The 14,262-nt window shown below is 30.0% G+C and overlaps 1 protein-coding gene across 1 annotated transcript in view; it reads left to right on the top strand.

The window, feature by feature from the left end:
- The window catches only part of LOC111621480 (serine/threonine-protein kinase GIN4-like), a 74,024-nt gene that overhangs the window by 48,233 nt on the left and 11,529 nt on the right, over positions 1-14,262 (top strand). Inside the window, exons 2-4 of the mRNA XM_023363640.1 lie at positions 1,372-1,492; positions 1,933-2,084; positions 11,029-11,094. Coding sequence (XP_023219408.1) covers positions 1,372-1,492; positions 1,933-2,084; positions 11,029-11,094 — 339 coding nt within the window. The remainder of the gene's footprint in view (positions 1-1,371; positions 1,493-1,932; positions 2,085-11,028; positions 11,095-14,262) is intronic.

Raw genomic sequence — 14,262 nt, 5'->3', positions numbered from 1 at the left:
TGCATTTTTAAATAACAATTTCTGCTTTGTTTTTATATATATATATATATAATATAAAAGCTGTCATCTCTATATATGTATGTGAATTCCTTATAACTCCTACAATTTTTGTCCAATCCAGATGAAATTTTGGTTATATTCATTTTATATTCTGTGGAAAGTATAGCCTACTTATTTTGTGGAAATATTAGCTATACAATAAATATTTTATCAATTTTGGTTCAGGGATTGCACTTACATTGCAGTGACATCAGACTAAATGAGGTCATTTAGTTCATGCTTGATATTGAAATTTCCCTTAAGTTGCATTTTTAAATATTTTGGCAAATGGCATATTTTAAACTTACTTCATTAAATTTAAAATTTTAAAAAAGATAGCCTGGTCATGTCACTTCTATAACAAATTTTTAAAAATATCTTTCCATAGTGACCACGTGGCATTCTTTTATTCAATTGGAAGTAATGATCTAACAAGCCTGTTATTTAAAATTTATTATAGTGCTTCAGTTATGTTCTGACGGAAAGTCTAAGCTATTGAATTTGTAGAAATATTAGCTACTCTTGTTGAATTTCTTGAAATCTATACTCTTCTCAATTCTTCAATCTCTACTTTCTCATAGAAAGTAGTCTGTCATACTTAACAGGAAAATTTCTAATGTTTATATGTATACATATAATTGTATGGTTTGTCATACATTAATGATTCTTTTATTCATAGATAATGATATAAATTCATTCTTTGTAATGTTTTTATTTATTTAATTAATAATATAATTTTTATTTAATTGTTATTTTTTCCAATTTCCAAGCATAATTTCATCTGAAATTATTCCTAAAGTACAGAATCCCTCAAGGGGTAAAGGTGTCAACTGATTTATTCATTAGTTTGTGTCTTTACTGCCTTGAAGGATCTGGATTTCAGTCTAGATTGGTTTAAAATTTTCAGAAATGACTGACTTGGATATGTTGGAACTGATCTCTCACTACCTGGTCTTCTCCATTGTTGGTCTGGCTTAACTGGTGATAAATGTGAAAAAATAAAAAGATTGTCTTAATGCTCATGGAGTATAAAGAATTATATATTAAAAAATTATTTTAAACTCGTCTTGATTGTATTGCATGAAATATCAAAACTTTATTATTAATTTTATTTTCTTCTTTATTAATTAAAGATTTTATAGTTATTTCTTGTAAGGCTTGCTTGTTTGGCTTATCATCAGATATATAATTTTAGAAAAACTACAAAAACTATTAAGTTTCTAGTTCTTAATATGCAGTCTTTATGAATTTATTTATTGGTTATTTTTTCTAGTAATGTTAATATATATCTATATAAATGAATTACTTATTATATAAATTTTTGATTTCAAGGTTGCAATTAAGACAATTAAGAAAGCTAAAATAGAAAATGAACAAGATTTGGTAAGAATTCGCCGAGAAATTCAAATTATGTCTTATGTTCAACATCCTCACATAATACATATACATGAAGGTAATTTAAATGTCTGATATTTTTATTACATATTAAAGAATATTAGTGTTTAATAATATAATGTAATTAATTTCTTATACTTGCATATTAAATATTAAGTTTTTAAATTGCTCAATTATAAATAACTTCATTTAAGAATCAGGAAAAACTTTCTTTTTAGATTGATTAAAAATGATAATTAAAATACTGTACTAGTTTGAATTTAAGATGCAAATCATTTTATAAAGGAACTTTGCATGTTCCATTGCATAACTTCTCATTTCAAGTTCTACGGTGGATTAGTCTTTTCTTTCAGAATTGAATTTTAAGTAATCAAGTACAATTACCTATGCTTAAATCAAATTTCAATAATATTTAATTCAAATCAATTAGTCTTAATATATTCTGAATTTATATTTTATTTCAGAATCCTAATTTCTTTATTTTCATTTATTTTGTAGTATTTGAAAATAAGGAAAAAATAGTCTTGGTGATGCAATATGCTAGTGGTGGTGAAATGTATGATTACTTGAAAAGTAGGAAATCGCTTCCTGAAGCCGAAGCTCGTAGGATATTTCGACAAATTGTGTCGGCCATTTACTATTGCCACAAGGTTAGTATAATGCCATAAATAATTACATTTTACTATTTTAATAGCAAATAATTATTCAGTTAAGACAAAAATGAGAAAAACTGTATAATTTTTATTTTAAAAAAAAAGTCAAAATTATCCGTTTAATTTTGACTTACTTAATTGTGCTTTACAACACTTTGTTGTTATTTATAAATAAATTACAGAATAATTATAGTTGATTTATTGTTTTAATATATACATTATGAATCAGATTTAATCAAAGCTGTGAGAAATAAAATATTTTCACTTAACTTTCTTGAATTACCATTGGAAAATACAAATTCCTAACAAACTTCAAGTCAGTTTGTTCATGTACTTGATTGAAAAAAATACTTATATTATCTCTAATAATCCGAAACTAAATAATCTATTCTCATAATATCCCATATATATGAATAACATTTCTTAAAATTCTTTATTGTATTCTTCTACTTCTATTACTTCTTATACAAAGGAAAAATGACAATAGTTAAAATTTTAATTGTAAGAAATTGATTTCTAATATAAATTATTCAAAACTAAGATAACAATGTTTTTCTGCATTAAAGTTTCTTAATGATCAAAACACAATTGCCATTTTGCTTGGAATTTATATTAATCATTTTGCTTTTATACATTTTATTTCTTTAGTAAATTGTACCCGGTTTTATACACAAAATTAATAAACAACACACACCTGATTTGTATTTGCCGAGTTATTTTCTTTATGCAAACGTTTTCGGCCAATTTGTATAGGCCATCTTCAGGTTTTAACGTTGTTCGTTCCAATGGAACCAATAGTTCGAAATTCATTTGAATTTAAACTTTTAACAACGTATGTGTATAATAAATAGTTAAGAATAATATCAAAAACTTGTTGCAACTTAACAATAACATGAAAAACGTAAATTAAAATAAATATATGATAAAATGTAATCAAAAATCGCATTTCAATTTAACAATGAAAAAACAAAAAACAAAACAAAAATTATAACAACTTTCACTGAGTTTGAACTACTAAATCCTAAAAACTCCAGACCATAAAACTGTTTATGGATTATTAAAACCCATACCTCGGCAAATACAAATCAGGTTTGTGTGGTTTATTATTAAATAATGAAAAAACAAAAAACAAAACAAAAATTATAACAACTTTCACTGAGTTTGAACTACTAAATCCTAAAAACTCCAGATCATAAAAATGTTTATGGATTATTATACACATACGTTGTTAAAAGTTCAAATTCAAATGAATTTCGAACTATTGGTTCCATTGGAACGAACAACGTTAAAGCCTGAAGATGGCCTATACAAATTGGCCAAAAATGTTTGCATAAAGAAAATAACTCGGCAAATACAAATCAGGTGTGTGTGGTTTATTATTAAATAGCTAGTATTGCTGAGAAGGTAGATAGATACACAAAAATATTTTTGACTCATTTTGAAATTAAAAATTTTTAAATTATCAGTTAATTAAACTAGATTTGTTAATTTTGTTTTGCATCAACAGATAATTATACTTATTAAATCCTAAAGCTGAAACACCCTTGTAAACAGGAAAGTTTACACCTTTCTCTCAATTTTGTAGCATTTACTGTTTAAAAAATGAACATTTTTGGCTACATTTGGTGGCCTGTGTCAGGTTAAGCAAATTCTATATCTGAATGTAGCTGAAAAAGTTCATTTTTTAAACAGTGAAAGCTAAAAATTGAAAAGAAGGTGTAAATTTTCATGTTTATAGATGATTAGATGATTTTTTTTTCATCTTTTTTCTGTATTCAACAATAGCAATGTCAAATTATTCAAGTGTTCTGAATATATTATTACTAGAAATTCTCCCATCAAGCATTACAGAATATTTTTTTATGAGAAAGTAGAGATTGAAGAATTGAGAAGAATGGAGATTTCAAGAAATTCCAGAAGAGTTGCTAATATTTCTACAAATTAAGTTGTTTATACTATCTGTTATGACATAAAGAGCAACAAAACAAAATTTCACTTGGAGTGGACAAAAGTAGTAAGAGTTATGGAGAATTTACTTACATATACTAACAGATGATGGCGTTTATATTAAAAAATATTAAAATCCTTATAAAATTTCTTTATACACTACATTCTGTGGCCAGAGGTCAGTGCCTCTTTGATGTCCTGTCAGGACTGACACCACCGTGTTCCGATTGACACGAAAGCCAAGATGGTGTGTTGATTCGGTCACGCGAGCGGCTGCGTGTGTGGGTGATTGGGTGGGATGGAGTGAGAGACAGTGTGCTGGAAGTGACTCACACAGAGACTAGGATAACAAAACAATCTAGTTTATTTAGGGAAAAATTTAAAGAAAAATACATGGACCCCTGGGATCTAACTGATAAAGGGGATATATAATTATATCCATGCCTTAACAAGTTTTGAGAGAGAGAATTTACAAAAAAATGCATGGTGATAGATACCTGATATAACTGGATTTCCGTAGGATGGAGCAACTTCGTTGACCGGAGTCGGAAAATTCAGTGGGGAGGAGACAAGATAGTCCTATTAGGTATTCAGCAACGATGTTAATCCAAGGATGGCATTCACTAATTCCGTAGGTGATCAGGAAAGTTCACTAAGGTAAATGAGAAGGTGAAAGAACTGGAGGCAATGTGTGTAGTAAAAATTGTGTGACAACTGCACTTTTGGAAGACAGCCGGACTACCAACTTTGTCGGTTTCTTGTTATATTCAACTGGCATACTTGAGATAATAGGTTGGGAGTTTATGAGAAAGTGTCATTTAGCTGCTGAGAACTTAACAAACAATTAACTCCCAGGTGCAAGAGTTGACAGTTATCCGACAAGATAGTCTAGTTAGAAGGTTATGGTTTGAGTTACAGTAGAGCGTCATTTATCCGAATCAATTGGGGACTGGGGTTGTTCAGATAACTTATTTTTCGGATAACCGATTATGTACGAAAAAATATATTAACCTATCCCGTGTTGAAATTTTTCTCCATTGCGTGTTGCTTTGCATTGAATTTTCATTGATGTTAAGCCTAATGTAAACTTTTTAAAATAATAATCGTGGCTATTGTATCGGTAAAAATTATTTCTTTATTTTTTACAAACAAAATAAATATATTGAAAAATATAAAAACAAAAAAATTTATACTTTAGAAGTTAATTTAGTATCAAAAACGTTCGGTTCAGCATGACACACAGTCCTCAGAAAAACACTACACAAAAATGCCAGTGCTGCCAGCTAAAACACACACATCAACAAAAAAAATATTGGAGTAGCCCAAGATATAGCTAAAGATTGCAGCGCCACAGCACTAGCGGAAATTTAAATTTGCCGACTGGAATTCTTTCGGATAAATGATGCTCTACTGTAGTTGTGTAAATAAATTACAGTCGACCCCCCTGTATACGTGAGCCGTTCACAGCCTGGCACACATATTTGTAAAATCTAAGTAACTCGTACAACATGGAATTCATATAAAACGGAATAATCAACAGTGTTATAGGGGGNTTGTACATATGTTAGTTAGATGAGCAGTAACACTTTTTAAATAACAGGCTCATTAGATCATTACTTCTGATTGGATAATAGAATGTCACATAGTCACTATGGAAAGATTATTCTAAAAATTTGTTATAGAAGTAATACAATGCTGCTATCTTTTTTTTAAATTTTAAATTTAATGAAGTAAATTTAAAATATGCCATTTGCCAAAATATTTAAAAATGCAACTTAAGAGGAATTTAGTTGTCAAGCATGAACTAAATGATGTGACTGATGTCACTGCAACATAAGTGCTATCAACTATCTGAAATCGATAAAATGTTTATTGTATAGCTAATATTTCCACAAAATAAGTAGGCTATACTTTCCACAGAATATAAAATGAATATAACCAAAATTTCATCGGGATTGGACAAAAATTGTAGGAGTTATAAGGAATTCACACATATATATATATATATACACAGAGAGAGAGAGAGAGAGACAATGGCATATATTCAACTTGATTTTATAATTACATCTAGTTTTTTAAAATATGTCAGGAGTGTAAACTTTTAAATGACATTTCTAACATTTGCTTGACATCATATTACCAGTATTCTTTTATTCTATTTTTATTTTTATTATTATTCCTTTTAAACAATCATTTATTGTTTTTCCTTTTATAAGTAAGTATTGGCAAAGAGAGGAGGATGAAGACACGAAGAGCTTCTATTAATGATAGGGAGAACAAAAAGGACTTTTTTGCTCTGTTTTATATGTTGTTAAGTATTTATTGCAAATACAGTGGGTGATCAGTTAATGAATAGATCGGATAACAAACACTTTTGCAAAAGATTTTTATGATCGGACAACAAACACATGATCGGATAACAAACACTTCACTGAACAAACATAAAAAGAAGTGACAAAAATAGCAAATACCAACTGATTTTCCTTTGTTCTCATTTAACTTTTAGAGATGTCAATGTCGATGCTCAACCCTGATATATACTGATCAGATAGTATCCCTCAAACTTTGAAATACTCCCTTGTAATTCCAGCCTTTTATTTTTTTGACAAACATTTCTTTTATAGTATTCGCGAGACTGTTGGGCAGGGACTTGTTAAGTTTTGTGTCAGTTTTTATTTTCAAAAGGTGAGAGTATAATAGCAAAGGTAGAGAGTGGGCAGAAGATGTCTGATGTTGCTGGGCAGTATGGCTTGAACAGGTCTACAGTAGGCTGCAGTTCAATCTTATCTAAGAAAGATACTGTATTATCAAGAAGACTCAAGCAACTAAAGGAGTAACAAAAATCACATCTGAGAAATAAAGAACAATGAAGAGCTCATAATGGAACCTGAAACAGATCTGATGACAGAAGAACGCCAAGAATTCTTGAATGAAGAACACCAAGAAACTCAGCGAGATATGTTTTATTATGAAAAAGAGGATTAATGCCAATATCTGCTATTAATTAAAGATCTTTTGAAGAAGTGGGGGATGCCAGATCGATGGTCTTAGAATGGCATACAAAACAGGTTGAGGTTAATAGGCCTGGGGATCTCTACAATTACAATGCTATTAATTACTTCTGAAAATCCTGAAGAAGAGAGAAAAGCAATTGACATTAGACAGATTATTTAACCCCCACAAACAAAAAAACATAACTAATAAAAATGCAAGTCTGTGTATATATGTATTTTTATTATTACATATAAATAAACGTAGTAAGAAAATATATTTTTTTATTTTTTGGGGTCTCCAGAATGAATTAATCAAATTCCATACAAACCTATGGTAAATTCATAATTGGTTAATGAACAATTCGGATAGCGAACAAAATCTTGGAACGGATTATATTTGTTAACTGATCATCCACTGTATTGATATTTTTAAAGATTTTTTTTATTTTTATAAATATAAAATGAGGTCATTCAAATATGACATCTGCACTGGGGAGGGGAATATACAAAAATTTTGTGACAGAGTGGGGAGTATTAATAGAATGATGATGATTATTTTAAATAATTTTGTACCAAAATCATTATGCAGAAGTATTTTGATCAATGATCATACACAAATTCTTGCTTATTTTAAATAGTTGTCACCCAAAGCAAAAGGCTCTGACCAAAAATTTGAAAATCAAATTGCACACTTGTCATCATGCCTAATTAATATCTTTTATTGATACCACTCAATATTCTGTATGAAAAATGTTCTATAATAATTCTGTATTCAATTTACTTCAGTTCAACTTATTCTGTAATAAAATGCAACTGTATTGCCTTTGGGTAGTAAAGTTGAGAAAATTATCATCTAGGCGTTAACAACCTACAACTATCACTACAAACAACTAGCACTTTCAACGAAACTATTTTCGTCTTCTTCAGGTGGAAAGAACAGTTAATAACCTTCAAATTCAAATTGCAGCAACGGCAAACCAGCATTGGAATAAAATCAAAATAGAACAAAAACAGAGAATTTGAAAGACGCGCACTCGATGCCGACACGCATGAGCAATAGAATATTTTGCGAGAATGTGGAGCTAGCGACGTTGTTTTAATCTATTGTATACGTTGACCCATAGTGAAGGCACATCCAGTGTGGGGGTTTTGCATGGATTTAGCACGCTGGTAAATAGCACCTCCCATATATACAAGAGGTTCCTGCTATCACATTGTTTGAGTATCCCCACTTGATCCCACATTGGAGTATATTGGTGTTGCAACACCAATCTTGCCAACTCGGTGTCGCACCTACCCGTACTAATAGATTGTTTGTGTTCAGAAATGCGGCAAGACAACATTCTGGATGTCGCTTCGATATACTGGGTATGAGTACCAGATGTTGTACTTTCCAATGGGATGGCATACACTCCAGACCGCTCTAGCATAGAAAAAGGATCCCTGTCATTGCATAACATTCTTCTAAGGTTTGGCCACGGCGACACTGGCAGGAAAAGCGCATGCTGCCTAAAAATATGGCAAATGCGACCAGTAAAAGTTGAAAGCGCTAGTTGTTTGTAGCGATAGTTGTAGGTTGTTAACGCCTAGATGATAATTTTCTCAACTTTACTTATCCAATATTCGACGTGAAGTCCAATATTATTTTCACTTTGGGTAGTACAGTTTCATTTTAGTAGAAGCTCTATACTAGATATGCTCTATTGGAAATGCTGTAGAACTTTTAATATTAACAAGGATAATAGCAACAATTTAACTTTTATTGATAAAGATACCACTAAAAGATACTTGTATATACTGGTATATAACATTATCTTTAGTCTATGAGTTACTAATTACAATGTCATCAGGCTCTTCTTCTGTGGTAAATCAGTGACCTTCATTTTTTTTCTATTGGTTTTTTTTTTTTAATTTGCATTGCTTTGTCACGAAATATGAATAAATTAACGTACTATATATCTGTTTTACAGAAATGTTTGATTTTAATATCAGGGTGGAAAGTCAACTGTGACAGAGAGGGAGTAGGTAGTGAAAAAGGACTTAAAATTAGTGGTGACATCTGATTTGAATGACCCCTTTGTGCATGTTTTACTTGAATGTTTAACGTTTAAAAAAAAATGCATATACAGTAGAGCATTGATTATCCGACTCAATTGGGGACTGGGGTTGGTCGGATAACTGAAAAAACAGATAACCGAAAAATATGAAAAAAAAACATTATTAGTATAGTATATTAGTATATCTCATGTAATTAGTATATTAATATATCGCTATTAACCTACTTCGCATTGAATTTTCATCAATGTTAAGCCTAACAAAAATTTTTTTAAAATAATATTCGTCGCTATTGTATTGTTAAAAATTAGAAAATTAAGCCTCGTTTAAATACTGGCTCCCTTTCACGGTCGAGCCATGTTGCCATCTAAAACACGTAAAAATACTATTAAAAGTAGCCAAGACATAGCCAAATATTGTAGTGCCACATCACTAGCGGACATTTGAATTTGCCGACTAGAACGGTTTGTTAACTGATGTGACGGTTAATCGGGGGTCGGATAATCGATGCTCTACTGTATTTATTTTATTCTGTTCCAAATCTCAAGAAGATTACATATTAACAGAAAAGTATTTATTTTTCTGCCCACTTTTAGAGCAAACATTGTTTTTATTTGACATTTTGTGTGTCAATATATTCCATGGTATGTCTGTAAATTATTCTTTACATTTTATGTTTATGTGGATATCAATTAATTTTTCTGTAATAATTTATTCTACTGTTAAAATTTTTATGTGCACTAAATAAACAGAAAATACAGTCGACCCCCCCATAACACGGTAGATATGTTCCGTTCTTTATGAATCCATTTTGTACGAGTCCTTGCCAATCACAGTCCGGCACGTATGCACTTTACGGACTTGGCTGTTTGAAAAGTTTTCTTCCATAAAATTAATTGATTCCTAGACTAATTCGACTCAACATTTCCAAATCACGTATATTTTTTGGGGAATAACTCGTATAAACTATGCTATAAAGAAAAAATTGTAGGATTACTTACCGAGTGTGCACCATTCGACGTCGCCATTGCTTAAGCTTGTTTTTGTCATGGAGCAGCGCACCAAACAGCAGGCATGATTTCTGATAAGTTATTTTTCTGCGAAAACTTCATTGAACTTTGGAGACATCATTAATAGAAATAATTTTTATGGTCGTTGAATAAGAAATGTATAAAATTAGTGCTGTATTAGACTTATGGTACCTAATTTACATACTGTACAGACGATAGTAAACTCAACTTATTCACCTAAACTCTCCGTAGCGTGACACTGGACGGCAGAAAGTATATATATAATTATAATAAAGTTACAATAAATTAAGTTAATATATAATTATATGTACAGTACCTAATTTATATATAATACTGTACAGACGATAGTAAACTCAATTTACCCGCTTAAACTCTCCATAGCGTGGTGCTGGAAGGCAGAAAGTAGTTCAGCTACCCGATGACGTTTTACTGAATTATAGGAGTTTTTTTTACCATGTTTGTATGGATACCGTCGCAATTTTTTCGCCGTCATATAGGAATCCGAACTATAGGAACCCGTGTTATAGGGGGGTCGACTGTATAAGATTATTTAAAGAACAATGAAAAGTTTATAAAAAATTCCTATTTTATAAAAGTACACATAAACTAAAATCTGAATATGTTTGTTTCAGTCTTAATTGAATGTTCTAGAATAGAAAGTAGAATCTTTTTAATTATTAAATTTTAGAAGAGTTTGATGTATTAGAAACCATATTAAAAGGAAAATATATATATATATAAAAGTACATTTTTTTGTGTGTGATTTTCATCTGAATTCTATAGTATATGTATATAACATTCATAAACATTTGTAACTATTTTGCATCTGTTAGAATAATTTGAATTCTTCTTGTGAATATTTTCTTTAATTCAAGTAATTGAAAAGTGAAATGTAACTTTTGTTTTTATTTCTAGAATAGAATATGCCATAGAGATTTAAAATTAGAAAATATATTATTAGATGAAAAAGGAAATGCAAAGGTAAGTAGTAATTAAATTTAATAAAATAATTATGTAAACATTTTTATTTAGTATAAAATTTACAAAAATTAATAAGTTAAAAAATACTTGTTGAATAAATAAATAGTATATATTTAGGATACACTGCTAGATTTAAAAAATTGTGAATTTGTATATTTTCTTTGACTCCATAAAATCATTGCACAATAAAGAACAGAAGTGAAAGAGTAATCAATTTAAACAAGATAAAATGCTCTTTGAAATTTGTAATCTTTTCTTCAGATATCATTTAATGCTTTTAAATTGAATATATTATATGCTTACTTATTTTCATTAGTTATCTAAATCTGAACCCTGAGTATGGATTTGAAACATTCAAACCTTAAGAACACCTGATTGAGATTTAAAGTTGATATATAAAAGACAGTCTTAAAAAAACTTTATCTTGTTTAAATTGATGAGTGCTTCACTTATTTAGTATTCTTTATTATGCAATCATATACAGTATTTTCTTTACTGCATTTTAATTTTATATTAATAATTACATTTATAAATTTAATATTAAATTTTGCAACATATAAACTTATATAATTTTCTTTTCATTTCCCATTTAAAAGAAATTGTATAAAACTGTGGAATACTTAAAAGCAAAAGTAATCACAAATATGCATAAATTTTAACTTCAGGCATTATTCTTTTAACACAACAAGCTAATTGTTGATTTCCTGTTAATTAGTATTTCAGCAAACAAAAAATTGTCAGAAATTGCTTTAATAAAATAATTATATTTATTTTTTATACATTGACAATGAGTGCTTTTTTTTAAATGGTATTTCTTGGCAGTTAAGTATAGAGTAATAACATATTTGTCACATGTTGCTAGTGGCAGTTATATTGGACATCACTTGATTTAATGTATGTTCAGAGTTATCTCTGATATTTATAGTTTTAACAAATATAATGAGAATAAACAAGCTACATCTCCTACAGGCACAATAAGGAAGTTTGCATATACAGGATACAGCAGAATAATCTTCCAGTTTTAAAAGATAAGTAAGATTACCTGAAGTTTCTGTTGAAGGACAAAAGTATTTGCAATTTAATTTTTTATGTTAATTTCTCATTAAAATTTTCTCAGTATAATGAATATGACATAAAAATAAATATTTTATGTGCTTGTTAAAACAAATGAAATTAAAAATACAATCATTAACAAGAAAGCTAGCAAGGACTCTTGCTTAACTTTCCCAGCACTTGAACAGAAGGTTGAGAGCAGTATTAGGAAGTTCCATAATGAATCCACAGTTATACTAGGATATAAAATTTAAGTAATAATAAAAGCGTAAAAGGGGTAATTTTGTTTAATTATGATAAAAATCTCCATTTAAAAAATGTATAAGTTTAAAAAATACTGTGGCACTACCTCAAAGTTAAAATTGTATATAGTACCATCTGTTACAAGATGTTATTAAAAAATAACTTTTATGTTATTAATTATTATAAAAAGACAAAAGGCTTAATTTTGAGGGTAAAGACAACTTTTTAAAAATATTATAAATTCCAAAAACAAGTAAAATTTCATTAACTCTGACCCCACTTGAGATAAGACACAAGGCTTATCTCAAGTGGGGTCAGAGTTAATGAATATAATCTCACCTCTATCTCCCCATCCCTTTGAGTTCCATTTTCTAGAATTTAATAGCGTTGGTGTATCATTAGTGATTGATATACAAGTTGCCATGTCAAATTTTTTCTTAATCCTTACCTTATCCTAAGATATTAAACAAAATAGATGCCAGCGCCTACATTCAGGGAATTTTCCTCCCTTTTACTTTTTTGGATTCAGGAGTTCTCAAAATGTCAAGATTTTTAAAAATATCTGGAGAGTCAAATTTGACACAATTACAATACTTTCTGGTGCTATGCTATAACAATTGGAAAAGTAAAAGCCATGCATCCAAATTGAATTGTATGATATGCAAAATTTGGCTTACAGCTGTGTCTCAGACAAGTGTGTAAATGATTATAGTTGTAGTCCAATTGTATGCCAGGAAATGCCACCAGGAAAATTGCTACCCCAATATCCTATAAAAAGGCTTGCAGAGGCTCACTATCTTCATTGTTTTCATTGTAACTACTGTTTGGAGGTCTTCAAATGCCAGGCAAGACATTACACACAGCTGATGGAGTTTGAGAATAACTGCAGGATGGCCCACCCCCTAAGATATTTTGACATGACTGTCAGGAGGAGTTGGGACAGTGGGTATGTCAGGGCACACATACATGGTGGACAGCCTTGGAAGACAGACCACTGGGAAAGAATTGTCTGATTAAGAGACAAGCACAAAATTTGCATATATGGCAACTGTTGTATGTTCTGTCATTAGCACCCCAATATTGTTTGCTTCATTTGCAGTGTACTGTAATAGAGAAGTGTGGACTTCTAAAGACTGGCAGCATTTAGTCTTCAGCAATGAATCTCAGTTCTGTTTGGGAATTGATGATGTGACCATGTGAAGGACCAGTGATAAGCAATTCAATCCCACCTGTACAGTGGAGTGGCATACTTCTCTATTGTCTCCCATAGCTGGTGTGCTAGTCTAAGGAGCCATCTTGTATGACAGTCAGCCATGTACAAGCGTGAGGGATCTAGAGCAGCAGTTTCAACATCCATAGGCAAATCTTTCACAATAACTATGTGCCAGACTATATTGCTAAATGTAGGCACTCATTTGCCCAGATACAAGACACTAAAGATCCTTTTAAATTATGGGGGTCCCCAAAGTGGAGTTCTCCAGGACTGGATTAACCCACTTTGGGGCCTTAGACATTTTCTTCTTACTGTGCCCCCTCCCTCTCCCACAAGAAATAGAGCGCACAAAAAATATAAAACAATAAATAAAACAAAACTAAATAATGTGAAAAACTAAAACAAATCTTAAATTTTTATTAATAAAAAATATTTAATACACAACAATAAATTTTAGTTTTTCTAGAAAAGTTTGAACAGTTTGTTTATAAATTTAAAATATTGAAATTTGTTTTATTAAATGTTGTTACAAAAGTTGTTGTACAATAACAATATTACCTTAAAATATTAATTGTCAACAAGACTATGTCTTGTTTATAAAATCGTACTGCCTGCTGTGTTACCAGCTTAGAGGCATGAAAGAGGTATTGTACATTTAT

The sequence above is a fragment of the Centruroides sculpturatus genome, unplaced genomic scaffold, assembly GCF_000671375.1.
Source record: "Centruroides sculpturatus isolate CEXI.00-Female unplaced genomic scaffold, Cexi_2.0 scaffold45, whole genome shotgun sequence".
Taxonomy (NCBI): domain Eukaryota; kingdom Metazoa; phylum Arthropoda; class Arachnida; order Scorpiones; family Buthidae; genus Centruroides; species Centruroides sculpturatus.
The sequence above is the reverse complement of the archived record's forward strand: the minus strand, read 5'-3'. Positions and strand labels throughout refer to the sequence as shown.